The sequence below is a fragment of the Acomys russatus genome, chromosome 8, assembly GCF_903995435.1.
Source record: "Acomys russatus chromosome 8, mAcoRus1.1, whole genome shotgun sequence".
In the NCBI taxonomy this organism is placed as follows: domain Eukaryota; kingdom Metazoa; phylum Chordata; class Mammalia; order Rodentia; family Muridae; genus Acomys; species Acomys russatus.
Genome location: NC_067144.1, coordinates 17,440,321 through 17,462,166, shown reverse-complemented (window position 1 = coordinate 17,462,166; position 21,846 = coordinate 17,440,321). Strand labels below are relative to the sequence as shown.

At 45.9% G+C, this 21,846-nt stretch overlaps 1 protein-coding gene across 1 annotated transcript in view; it reads right to left on the bottom strand.

Annotated features, from left to right (window-relative positions):
- Positions 1-6,031: 6,031 nt before the first annotated feature.
- The window catches only part of Lmln (leishmanolysin like peptidase), a 45,470-nt gene continuing 29,655 nt past the window's right edge, over positions 6,032-21,846 (bottom strand). The window contains exons 12-17 of the mRNA XM_051149815.1: positions 21,497-21,607; positions 18,539-18,671; positions 14,972-15,131; positions 12,354-12,484; positions 9,187-9,397; positions 6,032-6,605 (exon numbers count right to left, since the gene is read on the bottom strand). Coding sequence (XP_051005772.1) covers positions 6,505-6,605; positions 9,187-9,397; positions 12,354-12,484; positions 14,972-15,131; positions 18,539-18,671; positions 21,497-21,607 — 847 coding nt within the window. The 3' untranslated portion in view covers positions 6,032-6,504. The remainder of the gene's footprint in view (positions 6,606-9,186; positions 9,398-12,353; positions 12,485-14,971; positions 15,132-18,538; positions 18,672-21,496; positions 21,608-21,846) is intronic.

Here is a 21,846-nt window from a genome sequence, read left to right as displayed (position 1 = left end):
CACACACACACACACACACACACACACACACACACACAAAATTAACCTAGAAAGGCAGAAGACCTTTCTACATACATAAAAGGATACTGGCTATCCACAGAGCACCAGGCTCCACAGTTAATGTTTTTAAATTATTTATTGTGGGGGTGTGCTGCAGCCTGCATGTGGAGGTCAGAGGGCAACATTCAGGAGTTGTCTCTCTCCTTCTACCATATGGGTCTTGGGAAGTGAACGGTTTGTGGCAACAAACCACTGAACTATCATACCTGCCCTACATCACGCATTTATTTTTATTTATTTATTTATTTATTTTTGTTTTCTTTCTTTTTTTTTAGGTTTTTCAAGACAGGGTTTCTCTGTGTTATCTTGGCTGTCCTGGACTCACTTTGTAGACCAGGCTAGCCTCGAACTCACAGTGAACCGCCTGCCTCTGCCTCCCGATTTTTTTTTTTTTTTTTTAAAGATTTATTTATGGGCTGGAGAGATGGCTCAGAGGTTAAGAGCACTGGCTGTTCTTCCAAAGGTCCTGAGTTCAATTCCCAGCAACCACATGATGGCTTATAACCATCTATAATGAAATCTGGTGCCCTCTTCTGGCCTGCTGGCTCACATGCAGGTTGCATACTGTATAAATAATAAATAAATCTTTTTTAAAAAAAAGATTTATTTATTATGTATACGGTGTTCTGCCTGCATGTACACCTGCACACCTGAAGAGGGCACCAGATCTCATTATAGATGGCTGTGAGCCACCATGTGGTTGCAGGGAATTGAACTCAGGACCTTTGGAAGAGCATGCAGTGCTCTTAACCTCTGAGCCATCTCTCCAGCCCCACATCACATACTTAAAATACCCGATTTATTCTGAAATGTTCTACTCTCAGGACTGCCTTGAGATTGCTGCATCTCTAACACGGCCTCCCAAGTGCAGAGATTACAGGGTGGGCCTCACCTAGCTGAACATTTGTGTATGGTGTGCATGAGGGCTATGTTGATATCTGTGCACATGCAATTAGGGGACAGAGGGAGATGTCAAGTGTCTTCCTCCATTCGTCTCCACCTTTTTGTGTGTTTAATATGCATGTCCTGTGGGAGGGCAGGCGTCCTCGGAGGCCATAAGGGGCTTTGGAGTCTCTAGAGTGTAGCCCACCCCTTAACTGAGGTCCTGGGTATTGAACAAGCAAGTGCTCTTACTCTCTGCATTACCTGTCTAGCTGCCCTAGTTTTGGGGACCCTCTCACTGTAACTGGAGCTCCCCTATGAGCCCCTGAGCTCTTCCTGTGTCTGCCTTCCCGACCCTGGCGCTGCAGGTTTGTGACACCAATCCTATTTCATGTAGGTGCTGGGGTCCAAGCTCAGAGCCTCGTGCTTGCATGGTGAACACTGTACTGAAGGAGCCACATCCCTGGGCCCTTATCCTGGAAACTTTAAACCTGAACCTTCAGTGAAACCATAAAAGTTGACTCCTTCATTTAAAAAAAAAAAAAAAAATCACTGAGCTGGGCATAGTGGTGCATTCCCATAATCCTAATATTTAAGAGGTGGAGATGGGAGGATCAGGAGTGCGAGGCCAGCTCGGGTTACAGGAGACCTAGTCAAAACAAAGGAAAATCTGTGAGAAAGGCTGGGAAGGAAACGAGTAAAATCTGTAACAGGGTTCCCTAAGTGAGCTATTTTATGACCACACGGAAGGAGAAGACGATAAGACATTACGAACCTTACTGTCAGCGTGATGAGCAAATACTACTAGGTTTATTTCAGTACTTGAATTTATTGTTTGTAGTCGTGGGCACTTACATGAAATAGTTAGAGCCGGGCGTGGTGACGCACGCCTTTAATCCCAGCACTCGGGAGGCAGAGGCAGGCGGATCGCTGTGAGTTCGAGGCCAGCCTGGTCTACAAAGTGAGTCCAGGATGGCCAAGGCTACACAGAGAAACCCTGTCTTGAAAAACCAAAAAAAAAAAAACCAAAAAAGAAAAGAATCTAAAGATTATTAGGAAATCCCCATATAGCTCTCTGCTCAATAACGAGAATCTGATCAGCTGCACAAGCACGTGGCTGCGTGTCATAGCAGAGCAGCTCCAAGTGCATACTGGGAAGGCAGGTCCAGGCCCGTGGGGGCAAGGATGCTCGCTCATACCCACATGTGAGTTATCCGGAAGTCGCTCTCCATGATGACAGCCATAGTGTTTTCACTATGTGGTACCTGAACGCTCAGGCTGGTCATGGAGCGAATCTCCTGGGCTGCAGCAGCAGCAGCAGCAGCAGCAGCAGCAGGGGTCACAGTGTTCTGGGGAGATCTGTCTGGTCTGCTTTCTTCCCAGCTCAGCTCTTCGAGGGCTGCCCCTGTCCCTGTAGCTGTGTACATGACCTGCCCTGCTCTGGATGTGCGACAGCTTTGCTCACATGTACATAAATCTTTCCCCAGTAGAGTTCATGGCTGTGTTTGTGTTTCTTATCTAGGCTTTAAAAAGGTAATGGTGTTTAGGTAAAGACAAGCTGCAAGTTAGTTTCCATTTTTATTAAAGCTGTGTTCTTCTAAGGAATATATTACACTTCAAGTTCACCACCATAAAGACTAATTTTTAAATCTATTTTACTTATTAAAAATGTAAACATAAAAGAATTTTCTCTCCAGTCCCAACCTAATTAAAAAAAAAAAACCACCTTCTTTCCAGCTCAACTCTTTCTTCAGAATGAACAGCGCAGACTTCAGCAAAGCCTGTCAGTACTCCAGAGCTAGGGCAAAGGTCACAGCAGGGAGAACTGTACCCATGTGAAGCCGGCTGTACGCCTTTGAGAGATGTCCATCTCCTGCAGGGCCCACTCGGCTGTCTTTGGAGACGGTCTTTGGAGCTGCTGCTGTTCATGCAGCTTCTAAGCACACGGCCGGGCAAGGCGTGGGACACAGAACGCAGGCTGGAGACTCCGGGAGGCTGAGCGTGCCCAGCAGTGACCTAGCCCTCAGCAAGTGTTAGCGTGTAAAGATTTGGAATCACCCAGAGGTTTTATACATGGCTGCATTCGGTAAATTTTCTTCCTTGTTTCAGGTGAAGGGTGGTGGCAAAGCAGGACTGAGATACTGTCTCTCTCTGTAGCTCAGGCTGCTCCTAAAATGGTAATCTTCCTGCCTCTGTCTCCCGAGTGCTGGGATCACAGGTGTGACCTGATTACAGGCTTAATCTGTAATTCTAATATTGAAGAGAACGCTGATAACATTTCAGGAAATACTCTGATATACTTAATTGTATCTTCCTAAAGCTACTTACAGTCCATACAATTATAGCTTTAAATCTCAATAAACTCTAAGCCATCTTAGGCTGAAAACTAATGCTAAGCGTAATTCGTAACATTTTTAGAGTGCCCATTTGGTCTTAAAAAATATAAGAATACTATAGGGAAAATGTGAGGATTACTGGAAGGATGTTGTGCAGGAGAAAATTGGAGGAGTCAACACACAGACTATCAAACGCTTCCCAGCTCCTTTCCTGCCCCTGCCCAAGGCCCCTCACATGGCTTTGCTTCCTTCCTGTGAATTCTGGGAAAACCTGAGACAAGTCACTTGGTATGTTGGACACCCAGGACCTTAAAACACTTCCAACGTCCTGTTTGAACTGAACACCGAGGTAGTCAGTTTTTATAAGCACTTGACCTTTCTGATTCAGGAAGGGACTCCAGTCGGTTGTCCTCGACCCCTTGTCTCCTTCCTGCCTCTCCTCACTTCCACTCGGAGCACCCTGCCTGGGTCCTTCCACGGGCCACTGGTTTTGTCCTTGTGACGTAAGAGGGCTAATCTACCACAGACCACTAGGGTGAAGGCTGTTTCAAAATTCTACAGCTAATTCTGCACCGGAAGCTCAGACTGCAGAAGCCATTCCTTTGTTGCTATATCCTAAGTGATGACAATGAGCCCCTTACGCTGGGTGACCGTCTAAGTCTTGCTAAGCACACTGTGTGGCACTGGCCTCACTGACAAGGAAGGGACAAAGCAGTGTAGCTGGTGATGCTCTGGAGTTCAGTGTTTTCTTGACACCGGCTGCGTTAAGTTTCATGTTTGTGCAGAGGAAACGCTGGGACACCACATTCCAAGCTTAATAAATATATATTAAAAAAAAAAAAAAGGTCATTTGTAACATTTTCTCCAGAAAGTCATTAGTGCAAATATAATTATATTAATTAAAAAATAAAGCAAAAATATACTTCAAGTATAAAAAGCACCATGCTTGGAAACAATACTACCTAAACGGCATTGCTGCACAACAGTCGAGATGCCGTCGAGCCGTCACAGGCTTTCAATTGACTCCACAGCTGTTTGTGGTGAAATTCTTTATACGTTTTATAGGATGATTCATAGTCATCATAGGTATGCAGGCTTAATGTGCACCTCATTCATTCATTCTTCTTCTTTTTAAAGGCAGCTTCATCTCACTATGTAACCCTGGCTGGTCTGGAACTTGCTTTGTAGACTCAACTGGCCTTCTACTCAGATATCCACTAGCCTCTGTCTCCCAAGTGCTAGGACTAAAGGCATGTGCCACCACGCCCAGAATATTGGATATTTCTTTAAAAACATACTTGCTTTTCTCTTGCTTTGTACAACTTAAAGAGTACAGAACACTGGCAAAACATGGAGTGCTGGTTGCAGACCAGGACTTCCTTTTAGCTGAGGTTGGCGGGGGGGGGGGGGGGGGTAGGACCCTCAGCTTTGCACAATGATGAATACCTCCAACTTATACTGCAAGCAAGCGCGTCCCTTAAGGTTCTGCCTTTGAACAAAGGGCGAGGCTGCTGCAGAGCACAGGGAGTGCTACTACTTAGCACCACAGTGTTTCCCTCTCCTACACGATTCCTTTCCTTTCTCTCCTCCCTGAGCAGTGTTTCACACAGCCAGAACTGGCTGCAAATTCAAGTTCCCTATGGAGCTGAGGATGACCTTGACCTCATGATCCTCCTGCCTCTACTTGCCAAGTGCTGGGATTCCAGGCCACCATGCTCAGCTTTACTTGTACACTTCTTAAACAGAGCACTTAATAGCTGGATGCTGAATGGAACTCAGGGAGGAAGAGGAGTGTGTCCAAATGTCATGTTTCATCTAAAAAATTGTTTTACATTTATTTGTGCATGTGTGCATGTGTGTGTGTGTGTGTGTGTGTGTGTGTGTACGCGCGTGTGTGTGTCAGAGGACAACTTTCAGGAGCTAGTCCCGTTTTTCTTGCATGTGGTCTCCAGGAATCAGACTCAGGCTATCAGGCTTGACAGTAAGTGCCTTTACCACCAAGCTAGCTTGCTGGTCCTAAAGGCTGCGTCTATAACCCTACAGGAACTGATTATCTTTAGAGAGAAAAACAGGACATCGCTTCTAATCAAAGGATTTCAAAGTTGAGTTACTAGAGGGTTGGTAAGCTCTGCTACATGAGAGAACTGCGTCACAGAATCCATGTGGTGCAGAGTGTCAAACGTGGGGGCAAACGGACATTTAAACAAAGGTCAAAGAGTCAAGGATGGCCCTGTGGGCAGGCTGGGCGCCAAGCCTACACTTTGCTGTTAGGAAGCAATTCAGGTCACCTTGTCTTAACTGAGGTTTTCTTCTTGTCCATGAAATAGCTTTCCAATATTAGCAGTTCTTCTGTAGCAGCTTAGTACTCTTGTAAGTACCTGTATGCCAGTCCAGGTATGAACCTTAAAGTTTACAGAGGCCAGAGAGGCTCAGCTGGGTTTGGTGGATTACAGCTGGTCTGAACATTACCGGAAGCACACACAGTCATGGGCCTTCTGTTCGCACGATTTCAACACTCTTACAGTGCACTGCACTTCACGCTCTCCCACGGTTTTCCACGCTGCTATGAAATGAAGCGGACACTGAGCTCAGCTGGAGATGACTGAGGACTGAGGCTAACAATACATGGCAGCGAAGGCTCAGCGAAGGGCCACACAGCCGGCAGGAAAGGCAAATGCGCTCAAGCCAGAAGCGTTAGCAACATGGAACTGACAAGCAGCATGACAGTGACAGTGTGAGTGGTTTGTGTCCGGGTGTTCATTTAAAACGTGTGCAATGGTGACACGGGAGATATGACCATTTCTGTACTTGGGAGGACAGGATCATCAGCTTAAGCTCTGCAGGGCTCCACCAGCTGAGTGACCTTGGTGCTCATGGACTTTCAGTTAATGCAAACGCTGAGGTATGTGACCTTGGCAAGTTCCACCATCTGCCCCGCATTTGAAGGAGAGCTGCCAGGAGATTGCGCATACGTAAACTAAGGAGCCTTGGGCACTTGTACCTCCTCTCCACGATCCGAGGGGGCTGCATGGCTGGTGAGGAGCAGCTGCCACGGAGCTATACACTTCACAGTCCTACTGCGGTCAGCACTTCCAAGCCAGAGGTCGGGATGCCAGCTCTGCTGTCGGCATGGCACCATCTGCATGGGCGGGCGCTCACCCAGGTTTTGTGCTTTGTTCATAGGAACATGACAAAACTGTCATCTTGAGAATTTGCTTTTCCATTCCTAGTGCCACACACACAGAAGAAATCCAGCCAGCAGAGGAAACAGATTGCCTAGGAGGAGCCAGAGCGTGGCCACCAGGCTAGAAGAACAGGAGCAGAGATCTAGGGTAGAAAACAAAACAGGCACATTCTGGGGTTAGAGCATCCCAGTACTGAGCAGTGAGCAAGGACCACCTTTAGAGAGTGGGAGGAAGAGCGCCTAGAGCCATGGCTCACTGGTAGAGCACTTGCCCTGTGTGCCTGAGGCTGTGTGTTCAATCCCTAGTGCTCCATAAACAAGGCATGCTGTGCACTCCTGTGATCCAGGGGGTCATTACAGAAAGCTCCAGGCCACTCTGGGTGACAGAGGGAGACCCTGTATAGACCCTGTTTTACACTCAGTTCTTTGCTGCTTCTTGCCCAAGCGTAGGCAGCCATCCTCCTAGGTTTGTTGTGCAGTGTGGCTTTGTGGTACTCCTTGGCTCCCAACTGCCAGTGCATCTTTTCCCACAGAGCTGTCCCACTTATAGAAACTTTCACCTATAAACTGAATGACACCCTAATTTTTTTTTTTTTTTTTTTTTTGGATACAGGGTTTCTCTATGTAGCCTTGGCTGTCCTGGAACTCACTGTGTAGACCAGGCTGGCCTCGAACTCACAGAGATCCTCCTGCTTCTGCCTCCCAAGTGCTGGGATTCAAAGCATGTACCATGACAACCTGGTGACATCTGCTACTTTTAAACAAACCATGGTGGGCTGAAGAGATGGCTCAGCGGTTAAGAGTACTGGCTGTTCTTCCAGTAGACCTGTGTTCAGTTCCCAGGGGACCCAACACCCTTACACAGACAGACATATAAGCAAAGACACCAATGTACATTAGAAAGACTGTAGAGCATCAGAGGGTGGGGGGAAGCCCAGAGGTAACGGTGCACTCCAGGATAGCCAGGGTTACACAGAAAAACCCTGTTAAAAACCAAAACCAAAACCAAACAAACAAACAGACTGACTGTGGAACTTGCATTTAACTGACTAAAAAAAAAAATACTGACAGTTGGGAAAAACAGCATATAATATTCTAAAATGCTACCTTGCTGTCAAATCACTCAGACCATAGAGTCACTTTAAATTAAGGATTCACGAACTCTGGGCTTAGCGCTCAGTGTGAACCCCATCAGTGTGAACAGCCTTCTGAAACCAATCCTTCCAACCTCCTGCTAGTTCTAGAGGAAGCACTGGACGTATCACCTCACAACAGCAACTAGTCCCACGGAATGAATGTGGGTGCTGACCATCCCTAATCCAAAGACCCGAAATACAAAGTGTTCTCGGACAGACATGACTTCACTTGTGGAAAATTCCCTATCTGACCTGACCAAAACACAGGCACACCAAAAATACTGTATCAGATTACTCTCAGGGCATGTGCACAAAGCACAAAGCACACAGAAATGTCAGTACGTCGGTGTCTTTGCATTTAGGTCTCAAAGACAGCTCACTAGTGTATGCAAACATTCCTAAATCATAAAACCCTTGAATTCCAAACCAATTCTATTTCCAGATGTTTCGGATGAGAGCAGTCAGCTACCCTGAGTACTCTTCAGGGAGAACTGTCTCTTCCTTACAACCCAACGCCTTTCTCGTGTTGTGTGTGCATTTGTGTCTCGGGCACTTTTCTCCTCTTTGTAGGTGCCAATCCCTTTTTGAGCTGTGTGTGCCGACACATTTAAAGGTGTGCACATATAAAGGTGCACAGAAGCCAGAGGCTGCCGCTGGGCTTCCTTTCTTTTTCTTTTTCTTTCTTTCTTTTTTTTTTTTTTTTTCCAGACAGGGTTTCTCTGTGTAGCGTTGGCTGTCCTAGACTTGCTTTGTAGACCAGGCTGGCCTCAAACTCACAGTGACCCACCTGCCTCTACCTTCCGAGTGCTGGGATTAAAGGTGTGTGCCACCACACCCGACGAGTTCCTTTCCTGTACACTTCTGAGATGAGGTTTCTCAGTGACCTGAATTTCACTGACTGGCTAGGCTGGCTGACCAGGAAGCCCCTAGGGTCTTCCTGACCCCACTGCAAAGAGCTGGGGTTACAGGCAAGCACTACTGTGCCTGGCTTCTTATATAAGTCCTGGGGATTTGAACTCAGGCCCCCCTGCTTTGAAAGCAAGTATTTTACCCACTGACCCATCTTCCAGACCCCTTTTTGAGTATCTCACCTGATTATAACTAAAATATATTTTGTTTCTTTTTGCATTTGGTAAGCAGAATTTTGTTCATTCTTAGTTTCAAAAAGAGCAAGTGTAAGAGCCACTGCCATGGCCTTGAGAGAGTTGCCGGGGTCTTCCCCCAGAGCGGCCTTGAGAGGGTTGCTGGGTTTTCCCCCGAGAGCCTTCCTCATCCTTGCTCTTTACCAGCAGGATTTTCCTAAAGAACCTCAAATCAGAGGAAAAGGAGCCCAGTGGCGGTGGTGGTGGCGCACGCCTTTAATCCCAGAATCAAGGAGGCAGAAGCAGGTCTCTGTGAGTTCAGGCCAGCCTGGTCTACAGAGTGAGTTCAAGGACAGCAGGGCTACACAGAGAAACCCTGCCTCAGAAAAAAAAAAGGGGGGGGGAGCACAGAGCATGGCCTGCTCGAGTTCTCCTTTCAGTATCGTGTGAGGAACAGCTCACTTTACTCTCTCCTCCATTCCTCCAATTGCCAAGGGTACACTCACCCAGAGGAAGGGCTCTGGTCAGGTTAGCAGCTGGAGGGTCAGTCTCAGGCGGGCACTGCTCACAGAAGTCCCAGCAGGAAGGGCACAGCAGGTTTCCATTGTGAATCCAGCCGTTCATCTGAATGCGGACAGCGAGGACCTGCCCAGCGCGGCTACACAGATATGAGGTATCTTGAACCCAAACCTTCAGACCTTGAGGCGAGCAAGAAACCTTGGAATAGGGAGAAGAATTAAGGCAGCAAGAGTCTGTTTGTTTTTCTTCTTCTTTTTCTTTCTCTTTTGGTTTTTTGAGACAGGGTTTCTCTGCATAGCTCTGGCTGTCCTGGAACTCATTGTGTAGACCAGGCTGGCCTTGAACTCACAGAGATACACCTGCCTCTGCTTCTTAAGGGCTGGGATTAAAGGCGTGCGCCACCACAGCCCAGCTTAGCTCAGCTCTTGTAGCTAACACACACTAGGAGTGTTTATAGTTCAGGTCTGAGAATCACACTCTTTTTTTTTTTTTTTTTTTTTTTTAAGATTTATTTATGTATACAGTGCTCTGCCAGCATGTACACCTACATGCCAGGAGAGGGGGCCAGATCTCATTATAGATAGTTGTGAACCACTATGTGGTTGCTGGGAATTGAACTCAGGGCCTTTGGAAGAGCATGCAGTGCTCTTAACCTCTGAGCCATCTCTCCAGGCCCAGATCACACTCTTCTATAATGTCCTGGTTAGTTTAATGTCAACTTGACATAAGCTAGAGTCATTTGAGAACATGCCTCTAAAAGATTAGCCTATAGGCAAGTCTGTCTGGCATGGCACTTTCTGGATTATTGAATGGTGTGGGAGGGACATGCCTACTGTGGGGGGTGCCAATGCTCGGCAGGTGGGGTAGAATTGTGTAAGAAGCCAGGCTGAGACAGTCATGAGAAACAAGCCAGTAGGCAGCATTCTTCCAAGTTGTTCCTGCCTCTAGGTTCCTGCCCTGAGTTCCTGCCTCCAGGTTCCTGCCCTGAATTCCTGCCTCCAGGTTCCTACCCTGAGTTCCTGCCTCCAGGTTCCTGCCCTGAGTTCCTGCCTCCAGGTTCCTGCCTCCAGGTTCTTGCTTTGAGTTCCTGCCTCCAGGTTCCTGCCCTGAGTTCCTGCCTCCAGGTTCCTGCCCTGAGTTCCTGCCTCCAGGTTCCTGCCTCCAGGTTCTTGCTTTGAATTCCTGCCTCCAGGTTCCTGCCCTGAGTTCCTGTCTCCAGGTTCCTGCCTCCAGGTTCTTGCTCTGAGTTCCTGACTCCAGGTTCCTGCCCTGAGTTCCTGCATCCAGGTTCCTGCCCTGAGTTCCTGCTTCCAGGTTCCTGCCCTGAGTTCCTACCTCCAGGTTCCTGCCTCCAGGTTCTTGCTCTGAGTTCCTACCTCCAGGTTCCTGCCTCCAGGTTCCTGCCTCCAGGTTCCTGCCCTGAGCTCCTACCTCCAGGTTCCTGCCCTGAGTTCCTGCCTCTAGGTTCCTGCCCTGAGTTCCTGCCTCCAGGTTCCTGCCCTGAGTTCCTGCCTCCAGGTTCCTGCCCTGAGTTCCTGCCTCCAGGTTCCTGCCCTGAGCTCCTCCACTAATAGAGAAGGACCTGAAAGTTGTAAACTGAAATAAACTAAACTGCTTCCTCCCCAGGTTGGTTTTTTGGTTTCTTTGCTTGGTTTTTCAAGACAGGATTCCTCCGTGTAGCCTTGGCTGTCCCAGACTTGTTTTGTAGACCTTGAACTCACAGGGATTGGCCTGCCTCTGCCTCCTTGAGTGCTGGGATTAAAGGCATGTGCCACCATGCCTGGCTCCAGGTTGTTTTTTGTCATCGTGTTTTGTCACAGCTATGGACATACTATAGAAAACTCATCAGTTTGGTGTTCTCCATTCACAGAACTCCTGGGTCTGGACCTGTTCATTGTTTGTTTGTTTGGTTTGGTTTTTTGAGACAGGATCTCTCTGTGTAGCCTTGGCTGTCCTGGACTCCCTTTGTAGACCAGGCTGGCCTTGAACTCACAGCAATCCGCCTGCTCCTGCCTCCTGAGTGCTGGGATTAAAGGCGTGTGCTACTGTGCCCAGCTGGTTATGTCCTTAATACAGGGGTACCCTCATCTAGGGTGAGTGTCTGCTGTACCTTCCCCCTTCTGTGGTGCTGGAGATCAAAGCCAGGTCCTTGAGCATGCAAGGCAAACACTCTCCCACCGAGCTCCACCCCCGGTTTCCTCTAGAAACTTTTTGACACAAAACTGTACATTACTGCCAGGAAACAGTGCTGCTAAGGTCGCAGTCTGCTTCCTCTTCTCTACCTCAGGGAGCTCAGACGCTCAGACCCTCTACCTGAAAAACGTCTTGTAGTCCTTAGGGAAATTACAGGTCCAGCCCCCTTTCTCCCAATAGAACCTGTTCAGCAATCACTTGGGATCCCTGGATGCCTCCCCATGCAAATGAGGCATCTCAGTACCTTAGCCCTTCAGCCAATGGCCGTTGCCCACCTTGGATATCCCCACCCCCTCCCCAAAGCTCTATATAAACCTCATTCACCCTGAATAAAATTGATCTACCTCCCCACAACTGGGCCCAGAAGGTCATTTGCATTCATGCTCTTGGGCCAGTGAATCTCAATTTATCACCTCTGCTCCCTTGTTCCTGAGGACCAGTGGCCAACGACCCCAGGAACAAGGAAGAGCCACACATTGCCTTACAAAGTATCAAGGACAAAATTACATATTTTCCATTATTTCTTCAGGATTTATGCCCAGAAGTGAAAGGAAAGAATCTGTTAATATATAAATAATCTGCTTTTATTTATTTATTTATTTAAAGACAGGATCTATATAGTCCTAGCTTGGCCTGGAACTTGCTACGCAGACCAGGCTGGATTTGAACTCACAGACATCCACCAGCCTTTGCCTCTGGAGTGCTGGGATTAAAAATGTGCATAACCACGCCTGCTAGCTCAAATTATATAAACTCCAAACAGAAGGTTAAAAGCAATTTCTCTCAAAGAAATGGCAGTATTTTCACAAACCATAGAACTCAAACTAATAATTACAAAACTCAAGTAAGTGAAAGGAATGGCCAGTAAATCACCTATATAAGCTTTATCAATTACAATCTCAGATAGGAAAACACATGGAATAAAATACATGTTTGGATAGTGGCTGAGGCCCCGGTTTACCTGGTAGCACCCACTCCCCCAGTCTGGGTAACTGAGTTTCCTCTCACACTGTTCCATGACAAACGCTGACTTCTGAAGCAGGCAGACAGAGTGCGGGCCGTACTTCTCTGCACCGTAGTTTTTAAACCTCTCTGAAACAAACACAAACAGTCTTTTCTCACATTGACTGCAACTACAAAGAACAAAAAATTAGGCATTCTACTCATTATTAAACATTGTTCTGGGGATGCAAAGACAAGAAGAGGATTGCAAACTTGAGGGCAGCCTGGGCTACAGGAGACCTGGCTTTAACAACAGCACAAAAGTGGATTAAAAAACCTAACGGTTACTGCCTATATTCTCCTTGGCTGGTGCCTTAGTTTGAGGAGGACCCCAGGACCCAGATCCGCCTGTCATAAAGTTCTTCTTGTAGGTTTCCAGGACCCTGTGGATCCTTCTATTTCCCCTTTCTTCCATGCTACTCTCACCTAAAGTCTCAATAGGATGTCCTCAGAGAAAGGATAGCAAGTTACCAAGAAGAGACTCGATACTCTAAGAGCATATATAGGGGGAGGAGGTCTCCCTCAATCACAGACATAGGGGAGGGGAGAAGGGGGAGGGAGGGAGGAATAGGAGGATACAAGGGAAGGGCTAACAATTGAGATGTAATATGAATAAATTAATAAAAAAAAAAGCGCTGAGGCAGGCCTGGGGCTCACATCTGCAATCCTAGATCTTGGAAGGCAAGGCAGGATGAGCGCTGTGCGTTTAAGCCTGTCTCAGAGGGAGACTACCTCCCAGAACAAAAACACATAAACAAATCAAATTTGCCCAGTGGAAAATTTCAAACTTAAAAAGGATAAACAAGACTCCAAATTCAACTGGGGTTTCAGAAAAGAATCAGTGTAGGCCCCATGTATCTGGGCTAATTGCCCACAGAACCTGGCACTAAAAATCAGGGATTGGATACCAAAACATAAGTCACCCTCTGGGTGGCCTAAGTAAGGTGTCCCTCTCATGTGACTCAGGAAAGGTTTTTGGAGGTAGTGTCTGGCTGCGTGGTTCAGGCTGGATCTTCCTGCCTCCGCCTCCCACAGGCTGAGATTTTTGTATCTTCAGCTTGTGGTACCTTCTGGAAACTCATATGCTAGTTGCAGGCTAAGCCCATAGCAGCAGATGTGTGGGTGACTGGCCTTTTAGTCCTTTGTAGGCAAAGAGATGGCGTCTTTAGATTCTAGTTACAGTGTTTTCCTTATGTTTATACGTTGCATTTATAATTTGTATGTACACACGTGTGCCTGACATGGGGGTTTGGCCAAGCATACAAGGTGCCTGTGTGAAGGTCAGAGGACAGCTCTGTGGATTTGTTCTCTTCTCTCACTTTTACGTGGGTCCTAGGAATCGAACTTAGGTCACCAAGATTAGACAGCAAGTGCTTTTATCTGCTGATCATTTTGCCAGCCTGAGTTTCATGTTTTACTTTATTTTTAAAGATTTATTTATTATGTATACAGTGCACATTAGATCTCATTATAGATGGTTGTAGGCCACCATGTGGTTGCTGGGAATTGAACTCAGGGCCTCTTGAAGAGCAGTCAGTGCTCTTAAGCACTGAGCCATCTCTCCAGCCCAAGTTTCATGTTTTTTTTTAAATTTTATTAATTTATTCATATTACATCTCAATTGTTAGCCCTTCCCCTGTTCCTCCCATTCTTCCCTCCCTCCCACTTTCCCCCTCCCCTATGTCTGTGATTGAGGGAGACCTCCTCCCCCTATATATGCTCTTAGAATATCAAGTCTCTTCTTGGTAACTTGCTATCCTTCCTCTGAGTGCCACCAGGTCTCCCCATCCAGGGACATGGTCAGAGAAGGGGCACCAGAGTTCGTGTGAGCGTCAGATCTCACTCTCTTTAAAACATAGAGTTTAAGTAGTCCATGTTGAAATAGTATATACAGAGAAGAATTTTATTTTCTATAAGTTTTTTTAAAAAATCTTACTTTTATGAGCTATGAAAGAAGAGGGAAAACAGCAAAACCAAATCTACATAGCATTTATCTATGAATTTCAAGTCTTTGAAAAGAATAACAAACCGTGTGCAAAGCAGGGTTCAGCAACTATAATCCAAGCTAAATCTTGAGACCCTGTTTATTTTGTAGTCTCTGTAACCTTCCATACTATAGAGGGCAAAGCCTGAAACATTTGTGTTTTTAAGAAGTGGTTGAAGCCAGGTGTGGTGGCACATGTCTTTAATCCCAGCAGAGGCAGGTGGATTGCTGTGAGTTCAAGGCTAGCCTGGTCTACAAAGTGAGTGTAGAACAGGCAAGGCACCCTGTCTTGAAAAACCAGAAGCAGGAGGAGGAGGAGGAGGAGGAGGAGGAGGAGGAGGAGGAGGAGGAGGAGGAAGAGGCAAGATTTAAGCCAGGCATGGTGGTGCACATCTGCACATCTTTAATTCTTTAATCCTAGGACTCAGGAAGCAGAAGCAGGCTTATATCTTGAGTTCAAGGCTAGCCTGATCTACAGAGTTCCAGAACAGCCAAGACTACACAGGAAAAGGCTGTTTCAAAAAACAAACAAACAAACAACAACAACAACAAACTGTATGATGTACTCAGCCCTCCATCACTGGACTACTGACCTGGTTGGTTCTCCAGTATCCTACAGTCCGAGCTGCGCTGGTATTCCCCACTTAGGTGCCAGCTGAATTCCTGACTGAAAGGGCAATAGTCAGCGATTTCTACTGACCCCCCATAGTAAGGCAAATCCTCCGCAGCTATTCCGCTGAGCTCATCAAAGTACTGTGAACAAACCACAGGAGGGGAGACAAGTAAGACCAAAGCAAGACTGCAGACAATTACAACATCCTGCCTGTGCCGTGTGCCATAAAATGGTAGATCAGTCTTCTCCATAAACTGTACAGTAAAGATGATGTAACATGCCACATAGGGTTTCTTCAGGGCACTATAGCTTTAGAAATAAGTGGTAAGGTAATTAAGTTACCTATTAAGATGATGAACTTGGTTGTTTTAAAAGGAAGACTTAAAATTGACACTTAATATTTTCCTTCCTTAGCATGAAGTGTCAAACTAGGATTAGATTGTGTTAGAATGTTTGATCTTTAAAATTGTTTCTGGGCTGGGCATGGTGGCACATATCTTTAATCTCAACACCTGGGAGGCAGAGGCAAGTGGATATCTGTGTGTTTGAGGCCAGCCTGTTCTACACAGTGAGCTCCAGGACAGCCAAGGCTATGTAGAGAGACCCTATCTCAAAAAACAAAACATTTGCTCTCTGAATTGCTGACTTGAGCTTCATGAAAAGTTAGAGGAGTTTTGGCTCATATTGGCTTAGAATTTCCAACAATTTTGGAAATGGCCCTAATCATACTTCTGTCATGTTGTACTCTGTATTTTTATGACATGGTAATTATAAAGTAAAAATATTGATAATTCTGCTACACACTAGAAATGCTGAATATCCTGCAGCAAAGATTGAACTATTTATGTAAAAATAAATGAGCACGTCCACCTCATCAGCGTGCGTATCTACCTCATCAGTGTGAGCATCTACATCAGTGTGTGCATCTACCTCATCAGTGTGCGCATCTGTCTCATCAGTGTGCGCATCTATCTCATCAGCATGTGTATTTACCTCATTAGTGTGCGCATCTGTCTCATCAGTGTGCGCATCTGTCCCCTCAGTGTGCGCATCTGTCCCATCAGTGTGCGCATCTGTCCCATCAGTGTGCGCATCTGTCTCATCAGTGTGCGCATCTGTCCCCTCAGTGTGCGCATCTGTCCCATCAGTGTGCGCATCTACCTCATTGATGTGCACACCTACCTCATTGATGTGCGCACCTACCTCATCAGTGTGCGCATCTACCTCATCAGTGTGCACATCTACCTCATCAGTGTGCACATCTACCTCATCAGTGTGCGCATCTACCTCATCAGTGTGCACATCTACCTCATCAGTGTGCACATCTACCTCATCAGTGTGTGCATCTACCTCATCAGTGTGTGCATCTACCTCATCAGTGTGCGCATCTACCTCATCAGTGTGCACATCTACCTCATCAGTGTGCGCATCTACCTCATCAGTGTGCGCATCTACCATCAGTATGCACATCTACCTCATTGGTGTGCATATCTACCTCTTCAGTGTGCACACCTACCTCAGTTAGTGTGCACATCTACTTCATTAGTGTGCATATTTACTTTAGTCTTTAATAAGTGGTAAAAGTATACACACAGGGAAAACAAAAAACAAAACTCCAAAACACAATACAACAGAACCAGGCATGGTGGCACATTCCTGTAATTCCAGCACTTGGGAGATGAAGGCAGGTGGATCTGTGGCGTGTGTAGTGAATTCCAGGCCAGTTGGACCAGAATAAGACCTTGATTCACAAACACCACAGAACATAGGAGGAAAAAGAGGGCTGATGTAGCATAAAACTAAAGCACAAATATGAAATACCAGGCACCATTAATGGACTGTGTTACAGCCTGCACCCCCTTTTGGGGAGGCTGAGACGCAAGGACTACTAGGCCTCAGGAGTGTGGGGCCATCCGAGCAATATAGCAAAAATTATAAACACAGAGAAAGTATAATTAACTTAGGGGGAAAAACTGGAGAAAAATTAAAGCTATTTATATGAAATAGTCTGAATACGAAGGGAGCAAGGCACCAAGTACATTGTAAACGTTCACATTGCGCCAGCAAGATCACATGACTGTAAATCCCAGCACATAGGAGGCTGAGGCAGGAGGACTTAGAGGTCAGCCTGGGCTGCTGGGCACCCTGCCTGGAAAAATAAATCACACTCAATACTAATAGACTGTGGTTCCTAGAGGTCTCTTTGCCATCTGGTGGTATCTGATGTACTCCGTGATGTCAAGTCCATGTTGGAACCTCACTACTGAGCAGCTTCTGAGACACTGTGTCTCACTATTGGTTCCTTTGTGAGGGACCTTAGAGACTAAGAACGGGAACTTGATTTGTTGTTCACGACAGGGTCTTGAGTCTGTGAGCGCCATCATGCCTGCTTCATGAGAGGAAATTAAGGTCAGACTGGAGACATGGAGCCATTTTATTCACCTTTTAGAAAAGGTTTAGAAAATATTTATTTTCTTCTATTTTTTAGGTATTTAAGTATTTTCTCGCCTGTAAGTGTACTATGTGCGCACTCAATGCCACAGTGTTAGCTCTACCCCCTTGACCAAGTTTTAGGTCCCACAAATCTAATTTTTTTTTTTTTTTTGGAGCAAGGTTTCTCTGTGTAGCCTTGGCTGTCCTAGACTCCCTTTGTAGACCAGGCTGACCTCGAACACACAGCGATCTGCCTGCCTCTGCCGCCCAAATGCTGTGGATTAAAGGCGTGGGCCACCACCCCTGGCACGAATCTAATTATTTTTAAAGCAGACTTCCACATCTTCTAGTTAGCTGGATTAGAGTAGCTAAATTGTTTTCTTTCAAGATTTTTGTTTCTGAATAAGTTAGAGAAATTTAAAGAAGGAGACATTAGCAATGATTAGAAAGAAAAAGATCAAGTCAGGAGCTGGGATGGTGGCTTAGTGGTTAAAGCACTTTCTGGGCAAGCAGGAGAAACTTCATTTGCTCCTTAGCACCCTGTGACCCCGCTGTTGAGGAGATAGGACAGGTTCCTAGGATTTCCTAGGCTGCTATCTCAAGGCACAGCAAGGTACTATGTGACTTTTTCCCCCCCGAGACAGTCTCTCTGTGTAGCCTTGGCTGTCCTGGACTTGCTTTGTAGATCAGGCTGGCCTTGAACTCACAGCAATCCACCTGCCTCTGTCTCCCGAGTGGGGATTAAAGGCGTGTGCCACCATGCCCGGCTTTACTATGTGAGGGGTCTGCAGACATTCTTTCTCTTTTTAACATAGAAAACACACAGGAACGTATATTTTTAAAAAAAGATTTAAGAGATTTTTCTTTCTTTCTTTCTTTTTTCTTTTCTTTTCTTTTTTTTGAGACAGGGTTTTTCTGTGTAGCTTTGGCTGTCCTGGACTCGCTTTGTAGAACAGGCTGGCCTCGAACTCAGAGAGCTGCCTGCCTCTGCCTCTGAAGCACTAGGATTAAAGGTGTGCACCACAGTGCTGGATGCGATTTACTTTCTTAATTAAAACAGAGACTACTTTTAAAAAAATTCTATTCTTAAAGCTGGGCTGGGAACTAGTGTTACCTGGTACTCTGGTGGTAAGGGGTTAGGAAATCTTTGCAGGTTACACACAGCGACGGCTCTCTGGTCCTGTCTGCATGTCAACTGCAGCGGGTTACTCCTGAGCGTGTCGCAGTACGGGCTTGGCACCTGCCTCCTGCGCACAAGGAAGACAAGTTGCTGTCAGGATATTTTCCATGCCAACAGCCTGTTGAATGGAGTCTGTACAGCTTGGCATCACATTAGAAAGAAAACATCACAAATCCATCATAGAGACTGTTTTTCCAGCTGTAACAGTTTATAGTAAATTCTGATCAGGTTATTGAGATTTTCCCCAGAGTAGAGGGGAGGCTGAACATAGATGTAGAAGATTCATCTGGATGCTATGAGCATTATTTCACCTTATTAAAGAAAATTCCATTAACCCTTTCTACACCTCCGCCAGGAAAATCTCATTCCGTAGGTCCACAGTCTGAATTAGCCCAACCACTACAGGGACATTTTAAAATAGAAAAAGTCTGAAGTTTCATTTCTCCTTCCTGAAGACGGAACTGATGCATTTCCCCTCCTTCATTTGAAGCACAACTGAAGTCCCTAGATACAGGAATGACCAAAGCGAGAAACATGGAAAAGCAGAGAAAAGAGGTTAGACTAATAGGGCAGTTCAAGCTAGCCAATTTAAACTACAGGAGCCGGGCACGGTGGCACACGCTGTAATCCCAGCTCTCAGGGGGCAGAGACAGGTGGATCTCTGTGAGTTCGAGTCCAGTCTGGTCTACAAAGCAAGTCCAGGACAGCCAAGGCTACTCAGATATCTCGGGGGGGGGGGGGGTGGGGGGGGAGAAAAGAAAAACATTTTTATTTTTATTTTTTATTTTTAAGGAAAAACATTTTTGTTTTGTTTCATTTTTTTGTTTTTCAAGACAGGTTTCTCTGTGTAGCTTTGGCTGTCCTGGACTCACTTTGTAGACCAGGCTGGCCTTGAACTCACAGCAATCTACCTGCCTCTGCCTCCCGAGTGCTGGGATTATCACCATGCCTGGCTAGATTTAAGTTTTTAAGAGAAGGAAGACTAAGTTGAACAAAATGAAAATAAGCCAGGTATGGTGGCGCACGCCTTTGATCCCAGCACTTGGGAGGCAGAGGCAGGTTGATGGATCTCTGTGAGTTCGAAGCCAGCCTGGTCTACAAAGAGAATCCAGACCAACCAAGGCTACACAGAGAAACTCTGTCTCAAAAACAAACAAAACCAAAATAAAAATAAAAGCTTAGACTAACCCTCAGTATCCACTAGGAGTTGTTTTGAACACACATATAAATTGCACTTTAAAATAAAGCCAGTATCGGAGCTGAAGAGATGGCTCAGAGGTTAAGAGCACTGCTTGCTCTTCCAAAGGTCCTGAGTTCAATTCCCAGCAACTACATGGTGGCTCACAACCATCTATAATGAGATCTGGTGCCCTCTTCTGGTGTACATGCTGGCAAAACACTGTATACTTAATAAATAAATCTAAAAAATAAAGCCAGTATCTAGCCGGGCGTGGTGGCACATGCCTTTAATCCCAGCACTTGGGAGGCAGAGGCAGGTGGATCACTGTGAGTTCGAGGCCAGACTGGTCTACAAAGTGAGTCCAGGATGGCCAAGGCTACACAGAGAAACCCTGTCTCGAAAAACCAAAAAAAAAAAAAAAAAAAAAAAAAGCCAGTATCTAAGTGTGATAATGCAATCCATTACTATTCATTCTATTTGTTTTTCAAAACACATGAGATTTGAGTAAGATATGGTGTAAGGAACACGATGGGGGCTGAAGAGACTGCTCAGCAGCTAAGAGCACCAGCTGCTCTTCCAGAGGACCCCGGTTCAATTCCTACCACCCACATGACAGTTCACGCCTGCCTGGTACTCCAGTTCCAGGGCTTCTGACACCTTCACACAGATATACATGCTGACAAAACACCAATGCACGTAAAATAACTAACTAACTAACTAACTAACTAAAACCATTTTAGGTAACATGATGTACATGCTCTGAGAGCCATATCTAGTTTCAAGTAACTACGAAGAACAGAAAACTAGAGCTGGGCGTGGTAGCGCATGCCTTTAATCCCAGCACTCGGGAGGCAGAGGCAGGCGGATCGTTGTGAGTTCGAAGCCAGCCTGGTCTACAAAGTGAGTCCAGGACAGCCAAGGGTACACAGAGAAACCCTGTCTCAAAAAACCAAAAAAAAAAAAAAAGAACAGAAAACTATATAGTAATATTCCTCATAAATATGGATCCAAAGCCCATAACAAAATGCTGGTACACAGAACTCAAGAACGGACAGAAACAGCCACGTGCCAAGACTGAATGGGGTTTATTCCTGGGATGCAATGGTGGTATAGTATTTGAAAATCAAGCAAAGCGACGCACCACATTAGCAGGCGAGAAAGACCACATGATTATATAAACTAAAGCAGAAAAGCATTTGATAAGATTCTATATCCATTTGTGTGGTTTAAAAACAAAACTAAGAGTGAGAGAAGAGAGGGAAATTTCTCAAGTTACAGAGAACCTTTAAAAGCAGAAACTCAACAGCTTCTTGTTGACGATGGAAGACTGAATGTTTCCACTCTAGTTGGTCTGTGCACTGGAAAACTCCATAGAATAAAGATGGTAATTCACCTTAAACAAATGCGCAGGCTTAATGCTGGATGCGCCAAGCCATCTTGTCAGTACTTTTTTTTTTTTTTAATATATACAAGATTACTGTAAAAATTACATAGAAAGGAAAGAAGAGAAACAATAAAATTATAAGGCAAGCAACGTTCGCGGCTCTGGCCACCTTACTGTGGATTCAAAACAACCCCGTAGTAACTTATGATCTACCGTGAAGAACTGATGGAATATTTTCTACACACAGTGGCTGGTATTTTATGCTCATGACAAATAACACAGCGAGAGGGGAACTGCACAAAGACACTGTGTGGAGCCGCGTTCTTACTTTTGCCTCTGCTGATCGATCCAAAATTTACAGCTCTTCCTGACGAATTCGCAGCCCATGCCTCGGCCCCAGTCAAGCCTCTCAGCCATGCTGTAATTTGCTTTGTACCAGCTGTGGAAACAATGCAGAGAAAGCAGCTTTTACCGATCTAGCACCTATTACAGATCGCAGCGACATGACAACAGCGGCATAAGAGGGACCCAGGAGGCCATGGCCACAGCTGCACATATGTATAGGCCTCGCTAAGGCATGTGCGCGTGCGCGCGCGTGTCTGTCTGTCTGTCTGTCTGTCTGTGTATATGTGCTTGTGTGTGCACATGCTGCACATTATTGTGAGAAAGTGTTTTAAA